Source organism: Pleuronectes platessa, chromosome 12, assembly GCF_947347685.1.
Source record: "Pleuronectes platessa chromosome 12, fPlePla1.1, whole genome shotgun sequence".
Taxonomy (NCBI): Eukaryota; Metazoa; Chordata; class Actinopteri; order Pleuronectiformes; family Pleuronectidae; genus Pleuronectes; species Pleuronectes platessa.
The window spans coordinates 18,465,634-18,490,079 of record NC_070637.1 but is presented as its reverse complement, the minus strand read 5'-3'; the positions used below and the strand labels follow the sequence as shown (position 1 = coordinate 18,490,079).

At 47.2% G+C, this 24,446-nt stretch overlaps 1 protein-coding gene across 1 annotated transcript in view; it reads right to left on the bottom strand.

Moving 5' to 3' along the window:
• Positions 1-858: 858 nt before the first annotated feature.
• The window catches only part of ebf3b (EBF transcription factor 3b), a 67,472-nt gene continuing 43,884 nt past the window's right edge, over positions 859-24,446 (bottom strand). Inside the window, exons 9-16 of the mRNA XM_053436937.1 lie at positions 19,928-20,058; positions 19,640-19,766; positions 8,407-8,495; positions 3,273-3,338; positions 2,901-3,072; positions 2,320-2,505; positions 1,692-1,859; positions 859-998 (exon numbers count right to left, since the gene is read on the bottom strand). Coding sequence (XP_053292912.1) covers positions 859-998; positions 1,692-1,859; positions 2,320-2,505; positions 2,901-3,072; positions 3,273-3,338; positions 8,407-8,495; positions 19,640-19,766; positions 19,928-20,058 — 1,079 coding nt within the window. The remainder of the gene's footprint in view (positions 999-1,691; positions 1,860-2,319; positions 2,506-2,900; positions 3,073-3,272; positions 3,339-8,406; positions 8,496-19,639; positions 19,767-19,927; positions 20,059-24,446) is intronic.

Sequence of the window (24,446 nt, the reverse complement as noted above, 5' to 3'; positions counted from 1 at the left end):
CCCGACAGGTATACAAAATAAACCCTTCTTCATCCCTCGTCCTCTTCAAGGGTGATAAAATCGAGGGGGGGAGGGGGGGATTTACAGACGACAAAATAAAAAAAGCATCCCACAGAAAAAGAGTATTGTTCCTTGTGAAATCCTTTTGTTCTGCAGGTGGGGGGGGGGGGGGGGGGTGAAAGTCATTTAAAAGAAACCAAAAAATTCTTCACTTTTTTTTTTTTTGTTCTTCTTCATCTTTAAAAAAACAAAAACAGAACGAGCGGTTGACTATACATTACACCAGCGTTTTTGTGGTGTGTTCAGAGGACAGGGGTGGAGAGGGGGGGGGGGGGGGGGGTTATTGTCCTCTGAAGTGGTAGACTGGTGCTTGAGATGATGAAAGTGCATTTACATGGGAGGGACAACCAGGCCGGACATGGCTGTGGAGAAAGAGAAAGAGAAGCAACGTTAACTTATTGGGCTTAAAAAGCAAGGTTTGGATAAAAAATTTGAACAATTTACAGCATGCATGGATGTGCTGTTGCATGTGTGTGTGTGTGTGTGTGTGTTGTTGTGTGTGTGTGTGGCTATGTGTGCGCAAGTCCAGCCATCTGACAGTGCACCCAGTGCGTGAATGCATGCCTCAATGTGGCTGTTTGCGTCTGTGCCTGTGAGTGTTTGCCGTGTCCACCAGCCGGCTGCCGCACATCCTCCCTAACAGGCCGAGTTTGAAAACCTCCCTCCTGCTCTGACATTTCAGCCCCCAGCACGCCACTCTTGCCATGTGTGATATTTCTCCTGGCGTTGGGGTAATGGCAAACAGTGGCCCAGACTCCCTGGAGAGGCGGCCGTGGTGACGGCAGAGCAACAACACGGTCACTTCCCACAATGCCACAGTGCTCCGGCTACTAGACGCTCCCTCAGATTCCTGCTCTCGCTGCCTGTTCCTCCCCTCGTCTCCTCATCCCTCTCTCCCTGCACTACACCGCGCATTAGTGCCACACTCTCCTCTTTCCCTGAGACGTGTCATTATCCGAGAGAGATTAGGCGAGATCAAAAGGTAGCTTCCGTTATTTTACCAGCACCATCTGCTTTCGGGTATCATTAGCAACTGTACCTCACCCCGAGAGTTTATATATTCGGTATTTTCACACGTTTTAACAATTAGGCGACTAGTGAAGTGCTGGGATGATATATTACTATATTGCTCTGAGTATATTTGTAGAGTCATGGTTGAAATGCTTTTAAGTTTGCCAGCGCAGATGATGGCAAAGGCATTGCTCATTAATTTCCGCACAACATGTATTAATAAGTATGAACGTGTAGCAAGATGAACTTTAATTTCCCACTTCATTAAGCCCAATGTTATTAATCTTGGGGCACACACTACGGCTAAGCTTGTTTTCAAAGCAATCATGTTGGTCATGACACATGCACAAAACCTAATAAACATAATTACTAAAACAATTCTGGGAAGGTCTTTTTCCTGCGACATCAGAGATCATTTGTACGAAAGGGCAACAAGGAGGCATGTGTGTTTGCACAGATGTGAGACGAGGCTTGCAGTGCTGTAGTTGTGTGTGTGTGTGTTGTGTTGTGTTGTGTGAAGACATGCTCTGTATGTGGTGCAGTGTGTGTGTGTGAGTGTGAAGTGAAAGGTGTAAATTGGCCTGTCAAAATGCATATATTTGTAATGATTAATCCCTCACCAAACCGGACAGAGGCCTGAGCAGCGGTATCTGACCAGTAGTCCGTGGGGAAGGGATGAGGGGGTGAGGGGGGCTCACCTTGCAGTCCGTTGCCGTTGGCACTGGTGCAGGAGGGGGGTGGGGAGGCCTGGGGTCGGACCACAGGGGCGAAGGCGCTCTTTTGTTTAACTGCGGAGACGACAGGGGAGGGAAGAGAGAAGGAGGGGGGGAGAGAGTGAGAACGTGCTGTGAGTACGGTGCTCGGGGGGGAGAGGGCAGTTAAGGTAAGGCTGGGATAGTATATCTGTCAGAGGGGCGGGGGGGGGGGGGGGGGGTTACACGATCAGTACTCACAGGCTCCTACCGTCAACACATCTTGTCCGGTTCAACAAATACAGGTGGCACACGTTGAAATACACATAAAAAAAACGAATACAACTTCCATCCCGGGCTACACACGTTTGTCCCAGGAAGTACTAAAAAAAACAACAAGCCCCGGCGAATGAATAGTAATATATTATCTCCATCAATAACGTTATAACTCTGTCACAAGTGATTCATAGAAGTGAAAAACGAATGTGTGGAGCCGGGAATTAAATCAGCAGCAGCTTAGTGCTACTACAGCGTGTGATAGTGGCAAGCTACTCACTTCCATATGGGGAGTTGGCAGAGGATCCGTTGAGGAACCCGGGGGAGCTTGGCACTCCCAGGTTCATGCCGGCATTGCCGTAGCCATTCATGCTGTTGCTGACGCTGTTGTAGCTCGACTGCTGCGGGGTGCTGCTGGAGATGTAGCCCCGGGGGGACACGCTGCTGGTGTTCCGGCTGTAGCCCACTGAATAACACGGGTGGGAAGAAGGAGAGGGAAGCTCATTCATACCGTTCACTTTGCACAGTGTTTACCAGGGAGATAGTCAGGAAACGATCATGGACATTTTTACTGCTGCAAAATGGGGACATTTTCCAATCGGCACATGATACCAGTTTAATAATAAAACATTTTGGCACTTAATTGGACCCTTAAACTCCCCATATTGCCAATGAGGAAGGGAGCTAATGTTCAAAAAAACGTATTTCTATCTTTTTCAATTTTTTCCCATTTTTAATGAGTGAAATTGAACAATTTCTCATTTAGCTTCAAACCCCCTGAAGGAACCCCCCCGCAGGTCCCCGGACCCCACTCTGGAGAACCACTGAGTTATGGAGCCATACGCCTCTCCGATCACATACCTTGGTCGTTCCCTTGTGACTCAGACACATTGACTGCGAGCTGGCTGCTGAAGGAGTTGACTCCCATCATGCCGTGGGAGGCTGTGTTGGCGAGCGAGGGGATCTGGTTGTGGTTGCGAGGAACGCTGTACAGGGCCTCGGCGATGTCAGCTGCCCTCTTCAGGATGATCTCCTGAGGTGCCGGGAGGAAAGCAGAGGTTTTTGTTATTTATGTTTCTTCGCTTTGATGCGGGGTCCACAGCTATACGGTTAACTCACAGCGCACGCAGCCATGCATTGTTCCAGATATAGTGGTGGAAATATACTCTTTGGTGATGCTACCAGGGACTTTTCAATGGTTTCCTTGTTTAGCAGAGCTGTGTGGACACATACCTGATTGTTGTGGGGCATTCCATACAGGGCTTCAACAAGATCGGCCGCCCTCTTCAGTAGCACCTCCTGATGAGCAAAACAGGGAGAGCAAATGTTAAGACCCGAGCGCATTACAACAAACAAATATCAAAACAACATCACACAGCAGGGCCGCGGCGATATTTCCAAATGTTTTGTATATTCAACCACCGGAATGAGAAGCCACCCGGATTTTTAGAGGCTGCGTTTTTTACAGTGGCACCACTTTGCTCCTTCCAACCATGCAGAGCAGTGAATAATGTTCCCTATCTTAATTAAACTGGCATAGTCCTTTAAAAACAACACCTCACCCCTGATTCTAGGCTTCACGTTTGCTCCGGAGTTCAGCGCCGAGTCCCCCTCTCCTCAGAACAATAAAGTGAATTAGCTCTGGGTTAATCTAGTTCTGTTGTAATGACATTAAGGAATTTTTCAATTAACCTCTTTGACTGGATGTTGCAAAGGACTTCACAAATGACTTCCCATCCAGCGAGAGCTGGGTGCTTGTGCCTTGGGGACACGGATGCTCAGGATGTGGTCTTATCCATGTCTGCATGCTTGCCCCCGCTTGACAATGCGGATTAGCTGTGTTGCTTTGGCTCTTAACACTGAAAATGAGTTGGCCCCAGATCCTGTTCCCCCCACTCTGTTCCAGGCTCTCGGCTAGGTGGGGTTTGGCCCGTTTGTGTGTCTTTATCTGCTCTTTGAATTCAGCACTTACAATTAAATCCCTCTCAAGCAAGCAGACTGCTCTCTTTGTTTTCTATAATACAGAAGGCAATATGCTCTATGAAAAACCCTCTCTTCCTTTTAGAGTGTGTTTAATCTGACAAAGGCAAGTTGCAGACATGGCTCTCGCGTGTGTTTTTTAAAATGCTTGCTTGTCACCTGCTGTAGAGCGGAGATTTGTCGACTGTGCTGTTAGAACCCTGGTTAAAAGCAATGCAAATCTGTCACCAGGAACATCTCAGATGGCGCTTGTTTTCTTCCCACATTCGCTGTGTTTTCTTTTGCGGGCCTCGGTAATTTGTCTGAAGTGTTCCATCACTTGGCAATAGCAGTGTGGGATTAAGACGGCAGCTGCCGTAAATGAATGTAAACACAGCCTTCGCGCCTTCAAACAGCGGCCTCCAAGACTTGGCCTGCATTTCCAAGGCACGGCGTATGTAGTGTGTACGGAGCGTGTGCATGGGCCCTTTCATCCCGAGGAGCATATCTACCACAGCCCTTGATTTATCAAGATGAATCACTGTAGAAGCCACTTCCAGCGTATGCCATGCTCTCTTATAGAAACATATCGCTTAATCCACCCCACGTTACCGGATGGGTGGCTCTTAGAATGGGCATTTACCTCTGAAATTGGTGTGTATGCTCAACGTTGCATGCATCTAGTTTGCATACAAATAAAGAATTATGGTTGTCGTGCGGCAGGTAGACTAAATGAGAGGACCAGCTGTCTTGATGTGTTCTCATCAGGCAGAGCAGATTTCTCTCTCTCTTGCTGAGTGAGATAAAGTGGTTTTCTTTCTTTTTGTCTGCAGTTAATAATTACCAATAATCTATTCTATCATATTTCAAGATCTCCTACATGGCTCTCAATTTTAAACAACAATTAAAGCAATTAAGACTGTGGCACTCGCAAGCCATGTTTCATTCTCTTTAAAACGTCCTCTCCCTCCTTGTCCATATGGTACTTTGCAGCAGTGACATAAGGACAGCTCGGGAAAAAAAAAGGAGGAGAGGAGACGATATTGCCTCTCATCCTTAATCTGTCGTTTACCGCGTGGTGTCTTAACTAACCGAGCTGACTCGCAGGGCTATGCTTAAGTGGCAACCTAGTCATATCCGAGGATGATGAGAAGTGCTGCACCCAATCAAGGAAGAAGTTTGTTTTCTTCTGACGGAAGGCTTTCATGCGTGGCGGCTCATGCTGTGAATACGATTAACACGGAATAGTGTTCGGAGGGCATTTCCATGTAAATCTCAATACTGCTCCGGCATAAGTGTAATTGGCTTTCTTGTCATGGAGACATATCAGAACGCACCATGTTAAATTGAAACAATTAAAGGCCTCAAATGATTTCTGTTGTTCTGTGACAAATGCGTGACAGATTCTCCTGCTATTGTTTGGCTCGCTTTGCATAAAGGTCCCGTGTTCAACAACTGTTTAAACGGCGGCGCTCAGATGACAGATCACCTCAGATTTAGACGCCGTGTTACGTTATTGCAAACGGGGGGGGGCGAGAGAGAGAGAAAGAGAAAAGAAAAAAGCGTAACAAATGACGTGTTATGAAAAAATATCCAACAATAATAGCGACGTGGCCTGACTGTGATTCTTCAAGCACTAGATTAACATGGATGTTGTATTTATATTATCACAGTTAATAAAAGGGGGCCTAGGTTATGTAGCTTGGAGTGCTAATGCCATTTTAAAACTGTAAGGCAATTACTCTGTTAGCTCTAGCCCGAGGTAATGAATGCATTTAGAAGCATAGGGCCATTAGATGAAGGTACTTCAAAGAGCACAGGAAGAGAGATTCATTTAAATACATGGGTAATTGCTTGACATGAACACATTTGTAATATTTTCTCCTTGTGGATTACACAAAGAATTGGAAAAGAATGGGCTTATGCTCATTTTGGGGGGCAAGAAAAGAATCCAAAGCAATCAGCTTAATAATAAAACAATATTGAGTTTCCACTTTTAATTTCATAATGAATCTAATTTGTTACAGAAGAGAGAAATTGAGTGTGATATAATGTGATATCCAGTCTATTTGTCCATTACTGCCAGAGGGCACAAAATGGTATTATAAATTGTCTTTTTTATATTATGAATAGAAAATTGTTTTATAACAAGATCTTAAAAAGGCGGGTGAATTCCGAAGTCTCTCTTCACTTAACGCGATGCCCGCAAACCAATCTCCCTTCTCATCACTTGACTGCTCACACTTATTACTTTCATATTCACCCTGGACTTTGCATTGAATTTTTATATCTCCACTCCTCCCACAGGGTCAGACTGTCATCTGCGATGTTGTCTTAGAATTACGAGGTAAACTTCAATCAGAGGCAGCTTCCCCCCTTTTTTTCTCCGTGTAGCAACAATATTAGCGTGCATCCCTTGCTATCCATGAGCACTCCCATATTGGCTTTCTGTCTCCTCACAATTACCACGTGTCTTACTGGTCCCAGGGAGAAGGCTGGTGGAAATCAATAGCGCAGTAATATTATCAACTGAAGGGTGAAGTCATGGGAGGGAGGGGAGAGGGGGGGGGGTAGAGGCGGTGAGTGGGCCCGGTGTCGATTTGCCTTTCCGCTAATGCACACCGCGCGTCCTCCAGCTTTATCTTCTTTTTATAGAGTCTCCCTGCCTCACCTGCACCCTTGTAATGGCTGTTCTCTATATGCTGTTTTCTGTTCTCATTCCAAATGTACATGCCGGCCCGCTGCACGCCGCGGGCTGTTTTATTGGGAATGTGCTTTTGACCCCGGGAGCTGACCCTCAGATGGCAAGCTTAACAATGACGAATCACTTGGTGGGATCATTTACATGCCCCCTGAACCCCATATTTGGGTCCATTAGAGAGCAAATCAAATATTTATGTTGTTTATTGGAAGTGCAGGGTTTCATCTCACTCTGTGATTGTTTCATGCAAAGGCTGGGAGAGCGTGCTATATTAAGTATACGCACACCCAGGAAACTAATCTCGGGTTCGGTGTCAAAATCTGTCTCGTGGCCAACACCGCGGCGTAACCGGGGGGGGGGGGGGGTGTAAAAAGCCGGGGCTTTCTCTCGCGACAGAGCCGTGTTTAACATTGTTGTTCTCTTTTGTTTCACAGATGTGGATTTTTTTTCCCGCAAAGACGCTGTGACTTTATATAAAGTAGAAATAGTGCGCCTAGATTGACCAGTGATGCCCGCGGAGATAGAGGGAGCCGTGTGGATATTAAAGGTAAGTGTACTCAGTTGAAATTAGAGTAACATTTCATGTCTGGGTGTTGTTTCCTGTCTCCACGGGGATTGAGTCTAATTGAAACACTTCATATACCGAACCAGGGACTAGCTGTGATGTTCCATTTCTCCACGTTGCCTTGGTCAAACATCTATAGCCACCGCACAGTCTGTTCTTTATTAAATTGTCCATTGGACCTTAATGATATTGCTGTGTTGCATGCTGGGATTTAATAGATAAGGTCTTTAAAGGTTTTTACAATATTATTAAAGCTCCGAGGTGGCCGCCACTTTACTGCATGCCGAGGGGTTCCGAACGCACTAATCAGTCATATTATTACACCTCACACATCTGGAATGTCACTCACCCAAATGGTTACTGGCAGGGTGGCAATTAGTGAAAACACACAGATAGATTTTATCAATAGGAAATGAAAAGAGCGAGGGAATCAAAGGGAATGATGAAAAGAGTCAAAGAATCAAAGAGTTTCTGCAGTGGAAGGAAATAATAATAATGGAAAAGCAGAAGAAGAAGAAGAAGAAGAAGAAGAAGAAGAAGAAAAGAAGAAAAACCTGTGCACCTTATTTTCATGCTCCAGCATTTCAATATGGCAGCCTATTTGTGTGCCACTCCGGTGTGTCTCGAACTGATGAGGCTTTCAACTCCCTCACCCAGGTTCAAAAGAAAACAATAAGAAAGCCAAAGCATAATAACATGCAGTCTTTGTCTATTAGCCGCGGTAAGACGAGGGGGTTTACGGCACAGGGTTCTGTAAACAAAAGATTAAACCAAATCGAGCTGCAGAAAATGAAAGGAAAACATGAGTGGGGTAATGAGGGCGCAGACGTCGTTTCTGACCAGATTACCATCTCCACAGACTACTGGAGAGGAAAACGCCTGATTGAGCTATTTTACCACACAGAGAGTTTACGCCTCTCCCTGCACACAATCCCAATACCATTACCACGCTGGTTAGCCGGTAAGCCACATATGTGAAGCAAAGCTGTTACGGTTTGGGGTCACAGTGCTCTGTGTCGCTGGTAATGTTTTGTGTATTTGTCACATTGAGAGTATTAAAGCCTCAGACAGCTCTGTCTCTCTCTTTCTTTTTCTTTTTTCTTCCTCTCTCTCTCTCTGTGCTGCGGGGACAGTGTACCCACCTTTGGTAACCTCTCAGGATCGCCGGGGTGTCTGGGGATGACCTTCTGCAGCCTCTGGAAGCCGTAGTCGATGGTCGGCTCATTCAGGGCTGAAAGAAAAGCAAAAGGATAGGATGAGGATTGGAAACGTTTCCGGAGTAGTGAGTATTTTTGGAAGAACCTGATTGAGAGATCTGACTTTACAGGAGAGAAGTCATTTCTGGATGCCTCATTTCAAAAGAATCCTCGGGGACGAGACAAGGTTTCATGAAACATCGGTGGCTCCGCGGGGGGGCAGGCGATAGAAAATGACACGGGATCCTCTGACACTTGTGTCACCGAGTGTTATTCCATTAACAGCCATGATGGCCTACATCAGCCTGAGAATCGTTCGCATGGACCCTCCCCCTTTTTATCTGCTTGGGAATATTGACTAAAAGCAAACTACATAGCAGGGGTCTTTTAATCTAACAGAGCTTTAATAATCTGTGAAAGGCTGTCCACACATTGATCTAGTGTAGGTTGCTGTCATTTCACCCGTCTGCACCGACTGTACTGCAACACTGGGCCCGTGAAATACGGCAACAGATCCCATGCAGCCATTAATCTCTCCCACCCCTCAAATAGTAATCTGGGGCACGAGGCATATTGGGCGATGAATCAGAGGCACAAAGTAAATGAATCATAACCCAGACTTTGGTGAGAGCAGGGGCATTTTATGTCTGACAGTCCTAATGGGTAATTGAAGGCTTCCTTACAGCTCCGCCTGATTCTAAACAATCATGTGTACACTCATAGGCAGGACGAGGCGAGGGCGGGCGGGCGGGGTGGAGGGAGGGCAGGGGGGGGGGGGGGGACGGAGGGGAGGAGGAGGAGAGAGAGCGGTGTAAAGGGGGAAGGAACGACTTAATAGAGAACATCACTTCTCAATGTAGATATCATTTTCAGGAGAGTAACTCCGCCGAGCAAGGCGCTTCATAAATCAATGGCTTTCTATGGAGACTAATAAGAGCTGCCTGCCTCTATTCATTGTTCAGCCTGTAATTTGGCCCATCACTCATTACTCAGCATGTAATTTCAGCATTAACACCGCACAGCTCGCTGAACCTGCTGAACACCAGCGAATGTGAAAGCAAGCGAACGCCCCCCCCACCCCCCCACCACACCCCCGCACGCGCACACAGGCAGAGCCACTGGAGCACAGGACGGGCAGTCGCAGCCGGAAAATGAACATTTACGTTTCTCAGTCTTTTCTTTTGTTCCTTCTCATCTAAATACACACTCGGGCATGCTCACACACACACACACACACACACACACACACACACACACACACGCTGTACCTACTCACGCATGCATGCAGCCCACACACTTTACACGTGCACCACTTTTGCCCGAAACCTGAATACAGTAATTGCCAGCTCGACCGTGATCAAATGGAGCAATTATGTGTTCAAGCATGGACAATGCAGGGTGGCTAATCGATACTGAGGATCCAGCTCCTCGCAAATACAGCGGTACTCAGCCCCTGCTACTCCCGGCACACCTGAATAAACACCACGCCACAAACATACACTGCTGGAAATCTGATTTGACATGTCATCATGCGTCCCCGAAAACGACAAAAGGTCTGCTTCGGAATGTGGTGGTGGTGGTGGTGGTTGGGGGGGACGCCATCTTCTCCTTAATAAAGGATTGATCTGCCGTATTGATCGTACATGACAAGGCTGTAGCGAGGAATTTGCCCCCTTTCTTTTGTTATTTCCACCTCCTTCCTTATCTATGCACTGTGGCAGACTCATACATGTGTACACACCGGAGCATGCATATTGGCGCCCGTGTGTGTGTGTGTAAAGTGCACGTGGCCGGCTGTGAGAGTGTATGTGCATGTCAGCCCCTGCCAGACCCCGCTGCTCAGTGTGATGTAAATTGTGTATGTGTAAAAAGCACTCCATAATCAGGCCATCCATCATCAGAGGCTGTCAGTGGGCTCTCTTAGGGTGATACATCACGCTCTCCTGTCCTCTGCCTCAGCTGGGGCCTACACAACCCGCCAGGCATGCTGGGAACACAGCCGGAGAGGCGTACAGTACAGGACGATACCGGGGTTGGGAGAGGTGCCGTGCTTGATGGGCCCCTCCGATGATAATGACGCCCGACTGTAAATGTAGACCCGTGAAATAATTATCAATGTGATTCGGAGGGTAGGATATCCCGTGGTCTTAAAGTTTAGGATTTAATTCATCAGTGTTTGTGAAGTTAATAACTTGTGTTCAGCGTTTGCATGTGGGAAATTAAATACAAGTGGACAAATATGTTATTCCCACTCGATCTGGGTTTTAAAAACACGGCTCGGGGTTCTGCAGTCCAAGCGCCGGGCATGATCTCCACATGTCCACATGTCGCCGTCTCATCTATCATGGAGATGATCTTTGTAACAACCCCGGCGTAATGAAATTGGTGACACAGACCGCCATCTGCTATTGATTTCATGCAAATGCTTTTGACAGCTGATGGAGACTTGCATTAGCGCTAAACGGTGCTGTCAGCTGATGAGTTGACAGTTTTGTAGTCGTGGCATGTACACCGGTGCAGACAGACACAGACAATGTCAATAATCCTGTAAGAGCCGCTGATGATATATACTGAGCACTTATATTCAATCCGGACAATAAATTGCGTTATGTGTGTATTCATCGCGTCGCTCCGCACATTTTTTACTCGCGGGGCAAAAAGATTTCCTTTCACCCCTCGGAGCTTTTACAAGAATCATTGGGACGACTCCTCTTACACCACACACGGTGACAGTCCCCCCCCCCCACCCCGGCCCACCCACCCACTTTTTTTTATTTAACTCTCACCTCCTCGCCCCGTGTCTTTTTTTAATCTTTGCCACATCATTATGTCCCGACTTCACACCCTGTCGTAAACTTTACTCTCCTCTAAAGATGTAACGGGCGAATCCAGCCCCGCGATGCACTTGCACGCCAAAATTAGTTTGGCCCTCTCCCCGTCCTCCCGACACAATACGGTGAAAGGGAGAGGGGAGGGGGGAGTGAGGGTGTGGAGGGAGTGTACACCCCCCCCCCTCCCATCCCCTCACATTACCCCTCCTGTAAGGGTTCTCAGACGCTGCATGGTAACATGAAACCCTCCACACACATCCCATAAATCCTGCGCAGGGTGGGGAGTCTAGCCGAGGGGAGGGAAGAGGGACAGGGGAAGGTGGAGTGAAGAGGGGGGGGGGGGGGGGGGGGGGACTGGGAGGAGGTATGATGGGGGTGGGGGGTCGCTGGCACGTTCCAGTCACGCCCGCTTCCCGGCCCGCGGCCAATCAATACCACTTTCCTGTTTTAGAGGCGGGTAATTATGAGGTGGAGAGATTGTGTGACCTCTCACCCCTGCTGCATTACTCGCCTGATATTAAGATAAATTGCCTGATTTTGGGTAAACATATGCTGCAATTCAAACTGTCAGCACTGGTTTGCTCAGGGATAATTTGTATTGATCTCCTGGCTTCTTCCCCATTTTGCTTACTGACCTCATGGATAATTAGAGAAAAAGAGACACAGGGAGGTAAGGCAGGGCTTGCATTTGAATACTTTGCAGGAGGGATGAAGAGCACATGCGGGGAGGGGGGGCGGCGGGGGGGGGGGAGCGGAGGGAACATTATGGACTAATAGAATTTTCATTTTCTCTCATCTTCTGCTCAGATTTAGACAGGTTACATGTTTTGTTCAATTACGTTATTATTATGTCTCTTTTCCCCACTGCTTGTGTTACATTCACAGAGACGTAATCGCCCGTAGATTTGTTTTTTCCATGGTCTGATTTCCGAGATGATTAGAATTTAACAAAAGCGACGAGAGAAACAAAGTGGCAGCACATATGTTCCAGATTTAAACAGCGAAAGAATTGTTTCCACACATGAGCGGAATTAACGCAATAGGTGACAAAGAAACAGACCTGCTGGAGGGTCGGACGCTTTTTTTTTTACACGAAAGAATGAAGGTGGGGAAATATTTTATGAATATTTCAGTATTTTTCTCACTCTGGAGAGTGAATGATCATGTTTCAGAATATGAAGAAATGTAATGCAGGCCTCGGTGTGCAGCTGTGACCGTATCACTTCCAATTTTGAATATGGCGCATGCGCCCGAGCGCTCGTGGCAGGGCTTCAGTGGAATTCCTCGGCCTGGAATGTGCACTTCCCAGTCTTATTTTGATCTGACGCCTTAATCTGCCCGGCCTTTCATGCCCCTCACACATTTTCCCTGAGAGCCCCTTTAGCCGCCTCAGTCCAGCCACTTTACTTAAAATGTAGAGTGGATGGCGTGTACATGGCATCTGAGTGGGGTCTGTTGCTCCTTCTCCGTGTTCCCTAGAAATAGGACATGAGTAACCGCTCTGCAGGAACAGTGTAACATGGCCGACGTTGGCAGCCAGAAGTGCTTACACGGCGATACACTGCTGTGTGCCCTGGGTCTATATGGAAGTGGATTGAACTGGTGTATTGACTTACAGTATCGGGGTATAAACATGGGGAAATGTTTGAGCAAAGCAGTAAATTTAAGGGAAATTGTTCCTTGTTAAGTCTGTGAGGCTGAATGGAGGCTTGCACCAGAGTACTAGCATTCCTGCCAGCCATTACAGCTTATTACGATAACTCTATCTTTCCAGGAGATAAAAACCTAGCCTTGTTGCCATTTGCCAGCTATTACTTTCGCTAATTATACTTAACTGCTTCGAGCTTATCTCCACTCCTCCTACACCATTGAGCAGTTATTTTTTTCTTCCCCCCTTAACACAAATTAGAGGTGGAGTGGGAGTTGGAAAAGGGGGAGACAGATAAACAGCACAGGCAGAAGTTCATTTAAGTGTTATTGCATTTGTGACTTGTCAAACAGTCGAGCTGAGGCCTCCTAGGCACCTGCAGTCGGTTAGACGGATGCGGTTCAGAGCCGTATCAACACACGTAATGACCTCATCTGGCGGCTGCTCAGCGCTGGAGACACAGAGAGAGCAAACCTCTGTCACCGCAAGGAGTTAAAACTGAACCCTGTGCACACTGAAAGGTGAAATGCTCGGACGTCATGCTACAGCTGCGCGTCGTGGAAATGTTCCAGTTGCTGCTGAGAGAATAGAGAACACGCATGCAGATGTAGAGACCATCTTTACACCAGAAAATAAAAACCAAACCAAGCCAAATTGGAATTTTCACAGCAAACCCACGCAAAGCAAACCTCATCTGTTTCGACACTGACCATATCATCTCCATCCACTGCAGCCAGTTACCGCTGAGTGGTTCCATCTCCATCCAGTCTCAAGATGAACAGGAAATTAAAATTTCAAAGATCTGCAGTTAAGATAAATCAATGGGGACAGATCAATGATCATTGAAATTTCATGAACTTTGAGCCAATACAGATGAAAAAAAAAAAAAGAAAGAAAGAATCGAGACAGTTACAGTCTCCGGCAGATATTGCTCCTGCAACAGATAAAATGTAATTAACACGGTTAAAAGGGAGCAATGGTACAGATTGCGGATCCATAATTTCAGCCTCCCTTCATGTGGGCTGTATTATTAGAAAGGGCCAGAGACACCTGTTCAATCCTCTTAGATGACATCTCAAGTATGTGTGCCACTTCTCGAAGGACGCCGGCGGACTTTCACACATTACCAGCCACCAGAAATCAAATGGGTTCCCTTCACAGCTGATTGCAAGCGCAAATTAATATTGTAAAATGAAGATCAATACATGGACGGGGCGCGGATCGATGACGGCTAAATTACGGCCGCGTTTTCCCCCTCATTCAAGATGAGTTGTGTTTTCCTCTCAAAGTCAATACCGCGCTGCCTCCCTCATTCATTTCTCAATAAACTTGCCGATGAATTTCAATCAAAATGCGGCAGGGCGGGGGGGGCCGGGCGGGGGGCGGGGGGGGGAGTGGAATTCTTTTAAAGCCTGTTGGATGTGGATCGTACTGAAAATGGGGCAAGAAGAGGAGGAAGGGAAAAGAGGAGGAGGGGGAAAGTACTCGTCTATCAAGAGCCCCCCCCCCCCACACCTCCCTGTAGCCTATGTCTATCTGTCCTGTGGCAGAGGACTGATGCTGTGACTTAGTGGGGACAATCCATTTTAAGAGCCATTACAAAACGGACCTCTAACAATACTGTGGGACCAAAAAGTGGGGTCCAATTAAAATTAAATCAATGAATACCATTCCTTACTGGGAGAGGAAGGAAGGAAGGAAAAAAAACACTTGCGTACTTTCATTTTTCTTCTGAAATATACCCACAATATATTTCACAGAGATATGTAATGGGGGGGGGGGGGGATACTACATGCTCAACTGCAAGTACTTATTTCAATCAATTTCCTGGAGCTGGATTTCACAGGTCACTTGCTGATAACACGCTGTGGAATAATGCCACAGCGTGCCTCTCAAAGCCTACCTGACAAGCTGCCTGACAGTGGGGGAGTGCGAGCACGTGTCACGTCAGCCCTCTAATTGGACACGAGGACCTTCCTCCGCGGAAGCTTGTCGCGCTCCACACTCGCTCCAGCAAGGCCTTCAAACCGGGGCCCATCTAACTTGGCAACGAGTGTCTGCTCCCACTCCTGCGGAGCTGGTGCTAAATACCAGGGTTGTAATGAGACAGGCAGGTATGAGGATATGGCGAGTGGATAACATGCTTTGACACATGCTAAAACTGTTGTGCCAACTGGTTACAACCCACTTGACTGTGGCGATGACATTTGCAAATGCCTATGTCTTCTGTTCTTATTGTAGCAGTTCATACTGCAAGGGGGATTCTCTTTTTCAAATCTGCAGATAAAGTAAAATTGGTTTAGAAAAGAACTCCTTTACACCAAAATTAGTGGGTGTATGAGTTTTTTTAAACATGGGTAAAATTGCCAAAAAAAACGTGGTCAACCTTTTTCCCATCGCCAATCAATTCTGTTGTATGCCCAGGTGTCGTTTTTCCGAATTAGACCAGAAGCGGCTATAACCTGTTGCCTACAGATCTTGTCCATTCCCATTACACATCAACTCCAGATATAAGTTGGTGTTAGTGAGTTTTTGGACCATTGGAAAAGGGGCTACATCTGAATAGCCGTGTTTTCGAACTTTAAGGGATTTTCAGCTTGTGTTCAGTATCTGGTTTGTCTTTGCGAGTCCTCGTCTGTGATCTGTTTACATACCTCCTTGAATGCCTTTCATTATAGCCTATCTTTGCTGTTGGCCACACCCCAATCGCTGACCAGCGACCAGTGGAGTACCACACCCAACCCTGCAGGACAGGAAATGAAAAGGAAGCATTCTATCTGATCTGCTTCTGAGTCTGGGACTTCAAAGTGACGGCAGGGCGGGGAGGAGACCTCGGTCCAGGCCCGATTCACAGGCCGAGCAGCGCAGGGCCCGATCTGATGGGACCCGATAAAGACGTCTGTGTTTGTTTATTTTATTTTTACATTTTTTCTTTGGAAGAGGAGGGTCCAAAACTACAAAACATGTTTTTCCCCTTTCTAACAGTGGGACAGGATGTGAGTTTAATTTTCCATCTGGGAATTACCACTACTCATATCCATGTTTTGCTGTTTAAAAAAACCCGTTGCCAGTTTGGATTTGTACAAAGACAGATAGATTTACAAAATAAGTAATTGTAGTCGAGGCTTAACTAAAAAAAGAAACCTTCCCTCTGCCCTATCATCATCTTCCTTTTCCATCCCTTACCGGACTGACATTTCTTGATCTCCACCAGTATTGAGTGAAGCACACATGACCTCTTTGTCCTTATGTTGATGAATGACTGCCTCATACCCATTTTGTCAGATTTTGGTGCAGTGGAGTCGATAGCGTCACCTTGACGGGGGAAACTTTGTGATCCATCAGCCCTCAAGGCTGTCTGGCCTCAACCACGGCCTGGCAAGAGCAGCTCCCTGTATGGGGCATTCTGCAGCGTCCAAAATCCTTCACCCAGTGTGCCGCTGCCCATGTGAGGTCGAACGCACGGCTCTTATTACTGCCGCTTTACAGTGAGGACAGGAAGGGAAAAAAAGGAAAAACACTTGACTTGTACTAATAGCCGAGAAGCCATGCTGGTCAACAAAGGTCTGAAGACGAAGCACCCTGTCAGTGCCCAGCTTGGGAAATTAGCAAATAATGTTCCCTTCCCCCTGACAAATGTGTGACAGCTAGCCTTCGCCAATCATTCTCTCCTAACGTTATGATGCATGTCCTGGATCCCCACTGGAGGATACAGGCGAAGTTTACTGACCCTCAATTTACCCATGACAAATGGGGTCCCGGTAAATGTGCGTTTTCTGGGGCGCGGAAGGGGTTCATTTTAAGCAATCCTGGTTATGTGGATGTCACTGATTAGGATAAATAGTGGCTGAGTGTGTTAGGGCTGCTTGCAGAACCATATTACCAAGGGCCTGCATCGCTGCCCCTGGAGGGGAGCTCTCGTGGAAACTAGGAAACCAACAGCTCTGATGCAATTAGGAGCTTAAATTGGATAAATTGTACGGTCAAAGTTTTTATTTATGATTTACTCTTTCATAGACTGCTGTGACTATGCAGCAAAAAAAAAGGTTAGGAGGCTGCAAATGAGGGTGGAAATGGAGACTTTTCCCTTTAAAGGATATCTGATAAATCCGGCATGTGCTGTTTGCAGGGCTTAATAAAGCATAAAGTATAATAAAGTATTGACTCAGTTCAGCCTGGACTTTCTTCCTTTGATTTTCTACAACCTTGCTGACAGTTGGTTCTACCAGTCCTGTCCGGACCAATGGATAACCAATACATGGATTAGACAGAGGACAAGCTAGCAACCTCCAAGGGACAGCACTTTGTTGGAAGGTAAAAAGGTAAAGACTGTAAAAATAGCAAAAGAAAATAGCTGACATGTCGTTACTTTAAAAAATGTGGCAATTAAAGTACAGATATAAGCTGCTTGGAGCAGTCAGTAAAGTACAGCCTAGTAAAGTTTTATATGTTATATCTGTTGGTCTCATTACTGGTTTAAACGTTCAATAGTCAATGGCTACAGGATCATTTGACGTACGCCTCTCTTTCTAGAATGGATTGTGAGTTTTGGAGCCGTTCCAGGGTGCTAACCCGAATGAGGACGTGTCCCACCGCTGTGCGAATCGACTGCAGTCTCCTCTGTGTTGACTCTTGGTAATTTGTGATAATTTCTTAAATTGACCGAGGTAAATCTCCACAATTAGGGTGGTGGTGCAAGAAGAGTCAACATGAAAAAAAATGAAAAAAAAGTGGGGTCTAAAAAGGCCCTCCTCTCGAGCCGCGCTCTCAAGACACGCTTGAAGCCATGAGCTTTGATAACTAAACCTTTGATATGCACATGTTGCTCTCCACTATGACACTCGGTGCCTTGCAGGCGGCACCATGTCGCTGCATGCCCTTTTTTCTAGCCCATGTAATTTGCTATTGTAACTCCAGGTCATTTTCAAATGCCATTTGTTCAAGTGCTGTATCACAGGCAGAAACGCTCCGGTTGGAAATGAGCTGTTTCACTCTTAAATACCTGATCCACTCAATGTCTGCACTCACTGCTCCAGCCCATTCCCTCTTTTTAATGTGTGAGAGAAGTAGCTAACATCCTTTCACGTAGCAATTACTGTACATATGGAACTCGGCGATACCCAATTCTGCCGTTATGCATTCTGCTCTCTTTAACGGCCTCTCTCTCTCTCTCTCTCTCTCTCTCTCTCTCTCTTGAGCGTCAACCCCTCGTACAATCAGGGTGAGCCACACAGGGAATAGCAGAGCAGAGGAGACGGACCTGTCTATTGGTGACTTTCTCTTTTAATTCACCGCACTAATCAATTGTACCACCGTTGCCTCCAGGGGTAATTGTATCTTTATACTAACTGGAAGTGAGTAGGAACCCGGGGAAGACAGAGAGGAAGAATTGGGGGGTGGGATCAGCAGAGATAGAGAGAAGGGGACACGTTTCCCCAGTAAAAACCTGATGGTAATCATCCCAATCCGCTTAGCCTCTGTGACTAATGGGGTCTGTTCTTAAGGGACCTGGCACTTTCACCAGGGTGCTATAGAAGCCATTAATGTCTTAACTTATACACCTTCTCAGGGCTGTGCAGTAACACATGTACTCACACACACACACACACACACACACGCACGCACGCAGGCAGGCCGAGCGCACACACTTCCCTCCCTCTCGCTCGCTCACACAAACAGACACACATGCACTTAACGCAGCCACACTACTACACTCCTGTTTCATTATCCCGGTGCCTTGTTGGCCTCTGCTCCGCTCCTGCAAGGGAGGTTAAATGCAGGAGAGCTGGGCCAGACTGCACGGTTGGAGGAGAAGGGGACGGATGGCTGGGGGTGGTAGCGGTGGAGGTTTGGGGAGCAAGAGAAAGGGGGGGACTTGATGAGAAACAGCTGCCCCAGGACGGAGGGGTCTGGACTTTTTTTTCTTTTTTTGAGGGGCTGGGGTTGGGGGGCGCGGGGGGGTGAGCCCTCACTTTGCAATTCTGAGGTGCTCAAGGCCACGGCTGCGCTGGAGGCCTGGGGGAAGTGGGGGTGCCCCGTTTCACTCTGCCCATCAGGGCTGGAACAGACAGAGGCTTCCAGGTCAGACAGGCTCTGACCCCCGCGACCTCTGTCTCCTCACCAATGATGACAGATAAGACCACCACTTCCTTCTGTTAGCCAAGATAATCAGATCCCTTACTTATAGTGTGACACACACACACCCTCCCTCAGACCACATACACATCTTTGTCGCCTCCACTTTCCTTTTCCTATGAATAACTTTGCCCACACTCGTGCCTCTTAACTTAGGTATTACTTTTCTAATCTGATTCATAAAAAAAAAACAGAAACGAAACCACATGTTGCCTCAGAAGATCTGCAAATTAGCAGAGAGCATTATCTATCTCACAACAGGGCAGATTAAGAAACTTGGCAGAACGAGTTCTCCTGACAGCTTGAGTTTAACAGAGCTTGGCAGCGCCCTTGTACGATGGCAGGTCAGAGGGGGATCGAGTTGCACTTGTAGGAGCCCCTCCGCGAAAACACGTCTCTCGCTAGCCATGCAGATCTCACACATTTAGCATTCAGCAAGCAAGGGCGCTGGTTAGTCCATTAATAGCGCCTGGACTTTGGGGCTGAGGGCTCCATCAGACGTGGGGGTGTGGGGGGAGGAGAGGGAGCCTGTAGAAAAGAGAAAGGTTGTTTTTTTTGGACTCACCAGTGTAGACAAATCTCCCAGGGGCACCTTTGCAGAACTGCTTGGACTTGTAGGACAGCGTGACTTCCACAACACCGGGGATGTGCCGAGGTGGAGTCTGGACGCGGATGGCGTGGGGAGTTATGAGCTGGATTACAGAGGGAAGAGCAGAGAAATAATGAGCCTTCTGCAAAGTGTTAGCCGTTATCTAGAAAGTTTGTCTCCGCAGTTTTGACAGTTTTTTTGAATCTCTAATTTTTCCCCGACTGGGTTTTATTAGAACCGGTAAAAAACAAAGAGTCATCATACCTCACTCCATACGAGCATGGTGCCGAACACGACTTGTAGGCCATCAAAGAAGTTGTCCCCTATGATGATGACAGTGGCTCCTCCAGTGGTCCATCCCTCACTTGGGCTGATTGCCTTGATGCACGGGGTGGCTGCTTATCCAAGACAAAGAGAAGAGTCTATTCAGCACCCAGACTTCAACATTCGGGTCCCATGTCTCTTTCTACACAGACACATTGCAGCATCACCTCCACATTCAGCCCACCATGTCTCTCTCACAAAGTCATATCATGGAAATTGCCCCCTGGTAAAAAAAAAAATGATGGATTTGTCCTTTAAGGCATGAGAATCAAAATCATTTATCAGCGCGCTGGAGTGGTGTAGTTAAGCAGACCCTTCAAATGGTCCACTTCACAAAGGCTAAACGCCGGGCTCGCCAGGAAAATGATTTGATGGAGCAAATTATGTGTCAGGGCAAATGTAGCTATCAGAATTGATTAAGCATGCACCGGCATGTACAGTAAAAATTTCAAAGTTGAACACATCTTAAATGAGTCAAGGATACAGGCTGTTAAAGTGGAAATGACAAGCTAAAGCTTTGCTGGTGCATGTTATTTCATTACCTTTGTTCTGCATATGCTGTACAGTGCCGACACAGCGACTCTAGTCTCAGGTTTCATAACGTGAAATGCACTCATGAATTATTCAGTTTGTTGGGCTTTTTTTTCTTTCTTTTTTCTTTTTGTGATCGATTCAATCCATTCCGTATTGTTTATTACAATGCTTTTCATCTGGCATGACTTCTGCGACGTCGCTCTGCCATTCATCAACAGCCTGGGTTGTTATTATAATCTAATTTGAGTGATCTGGGGCCTCACGTTCACTGTCATTTGATGCATTACCTTAATATGGTGTTCAGCACAACACCGTGTTTACAACAGAAATAGCATGACAGCCCGCCATAAAATAGCAATATCAGATTTAATCTATTTCCATCAATATCTTTTAACACACTATGAATTGTGCATGTTTTTCCCCTGCTCCGGCAAAATGTGAGCAACTATTCTGGCAAGTTCCTTTTCACCTTACAAGCTCACTTCTACACCTCTATTATCCTTTCCATCCAGTAAGTAAATCACAGTGGGCCATTGTTGTATGAATCACCTCAGACAAGACATCTCCCTTTGTTTGCCTTGCTGTTGGGTCTGTTCAGGTCATGTTTGCTCTCTCTCCCTGCCCGTAAAGTGCACACACACACACTCTCACACACACACACACACATTGGTACTACAGGGAATCTGACTTTAACAGGCGCTGTTGACTTCATGCTAATCACCTCGTACAGATTTTCATTTGTGAGGCCTGGAGGAGTGACATTTGCTTTCCTTAATTGCGAAGCAGAGCGTCTGAAAGAGGACCAACCCTCCATGGGCATGCCGGGCCCCCTCTAAGGGCCTGACCTTCATCAGTGCGGACGATTACAGCAAATAATTCACCCTTCAAAATTACTGTAAACAAATTGACTTTGGGGATGAGAGAGCGAGGGGGGGCAGGGAGGAGGAGGAGGAGGAGGAGGCAAGAAGCGGGCCTGATGGCGTCGGCGACTGTTGGGGGGCAGCTGCGGCCTGAAACCTCCGACAAGCATCCACAATCACACACGGGTGCACACACACAGACGCACACACACAGACGCACACACACACATGCACCACCTCGGAAATCCCAGTGCCCCCTCCCACACACAGAAAGACCCATGGAGAGGCAGCAACTGAGGCCCTAAGCCGTCCACCCTTCTGCCTGGAAATTTGCATATGTCTCAATGCACAGACAGAGAGGGGAGCATGTGCTGAATGGGGACCGTGGAGAAGTGGATTACACAGTCAGCACAGGCGATCTGATGACAGACACGCACAATGCCCCCTCAGCAGATGATAGGCATCATGAGGACGGATGAGGATGCAAAGCGTCGGGCCCGGCCGCTCTGCGTGTTGCATCACTGAGTCGACGCAAACTCTGGTCCACAGACGATTTGGGGATTCATATGTCATGTTTCTCTTCAGTGACGACGTGTTAGCCTTATCTATTTGTCTGCGGGCGTGAGTTTATCTCTAGGTCGTCAAATGCCGTGTAATGACCCGGGGCGGCTGATCTGTGATCCGTCCTAATCTTTCTCCTCTCTGGTTAGGGTGGGTTGTAGAGGACGTCAAAACTGATCTGAGATCTGAGCGGAGGAGGTCCCCGGCTCTAGTATTGTGACACTCAAACAGGTCTGATGTGGCCCCGCGAAGCCGTCCTTTGTTCTGCCTGCTGAAATGTGTTGTAATTGTGCTGTGGGATGTCCAGATGGTCGGTTGATAGTGCAGCTGATGGGATTATACCTTTTACCTCTCCCTGGGCCATCTGTTCCCTTTGACTCTCTCTCTCTCTCTCGCTCTCTCACTGCCTCTCGCTCACTCTCAACCTCTCTCGCTCCTAGTCTCCCCTTCTCTTTCTCCTTTCCTCCTCTCCTTTTCCCCCCTTCTCTCCTCCCTCTCTTTCTTCCTCTTAGGCCCAGCAGTCTGGATTCACTTGTCTTTATTGCATAAACCCTAACAGCATTACAGCCACTTGGCATGCAAATGAGGCAGGCGCTGCAGGCTCTATGCTGAGTCTCCTATATTGTCTGGGGCTCTATAATGGTGGAACTGAGCTAAGGAACGTGTGTGTGTGTGTGTGTGTGTGTGACAGTGAGAATGAGAGAGGGAGAGAGAGGTGTGTGTGTGCCGGTGCCGTGCCGTTTGTGTGTGTGGGGGGTGATGCTGCGTGTGTGTGAAAGACTCGACTATTTGTGAGCATGTTTATGCACCTTTGAGCCTGAATCTATACATGTTTGAGTGACAGGCAGCCACAAAGCACGTCCGTGTCTGAATGCATAATATGCTTGTTGTGTGACAATCCACACAAGTGAACAAAAATGTCACATGGTGGGGATTCGGGGTCTGTCATCCGAAGGGGGGCTGTCCCGCCTGCGCACCAATAGGGGGCAGCACGTCTTGATCAATGCAAGGCAAGCGGGGGCTGCAAGTGCAGTGAAAGCTGAGAGGAAGGATGCCTCCGTCAGTCAGTCACATATCTGAGGCTTCTCGCCCGGTGAACTCCTGAAGGAAGAATGTGTTGCTAATTTAAAGCACGCCGTCCGTCTGCCCGCGAGTTGTCAGAGCGCTGCACGCAGGAAGAGGCTGCCATCACTTTGTTTTCAGTGAGCGGCCTTTCCTCGCGTGTCACACCTCTGTTTATTAAAAGGTGAATCAAACAAAGCGGGCGTTCGCTGTTGATGCATGTTAAATTAGTTACGGAGCCGGAGTCACGGAGGGAGGCGGGGGAGGAAAACAAACAAAAAAAGACGCTTTAGCAGAGGGAAGGTGTTTTAAAGTTATCAGACAAAGACATGTTCAACTGGGCGGTTGACAATAGCGTCTTTTTCTGGCTTTACGGGGCGTCACTCGAATGCTTTGAAGAGTGTGGTGAGGAGAGGAAGAAAAGGATGGGTTGGGGTAACCTGTAAAGAACACAGGCACACACACACACACACACATACATTGACACACACACATACACCAAACACTGGCGGTCTCGTGGGAGCGGGGGAACATGGAGGCGAGGGCTCAACCTCTTTAATTGCTCTCCTCATTAAGAAACTGGTTGCTAGGCGATCCACACCTATCGTGTCATAAACGTGAAACACACAAACAGAACGTCAGCGAACATAATGACTTCGGTGCTCCGGGCAGGACTTTAATTATTTGATTTTGTTCTCCAGTAGAGGAGTCATTAATAAAGACAAAAACAAATAGATTAGCTTTTCCCCCCACTAGGACTAGAGAGCACTGAGATATATTAATTGTCTAGTCGTGTAATTTTTTTTTTTCCTTTTTTTTTTTTTTTATTAGTCGTTGTTGTATTAAACATTACATTTGCTTTTGGTGATAGAACCATTAATGCCCATTAATGTGGAGAGAAGCTTGTTTTAGTCAGTGGTGTATATAAACTGTTTGCCCAGCCATAATTGGCTCTTGAAATCTGAAGATAAGCAATTTGCACAATTGGCCCAAGTCAGTTCTTTCCTTCTTATTCTTTTTCTTTTTTTCCAACCATCTTTCAGCTGCGTGTGCTCCCATCTGTGAGCGGAGGCCACCAGGGTCACAGGGTTATGTTTGGCGCATTTTACTTTTTGGATTTCCCATGGTTTGGTGGTCCGTCTTTTCTCTCTTTTTTGGCTGAGCAGGCAATCAGTCTATCATATGGAATCAGTTGGAGGAAAAACAGTAAGTTCTGTTTTTCTCATAGCGCACCCCCCCCACCCCCCCCCCCCCAACCCTCCACCTACACACACACACACACACACACCCTCAACCCAGCCTTCCACACTCCACCCCCCTCCTCCCTGCCTCTCGTTCTCCTTCCTCCCCCTGTTTCAGCTCTCTCACAGCTAACACTGCAGAGCCCAATGACAGGAAATTGACCTCACAGCCAAATTCTTTAGCAATTTGATCATGTTTCA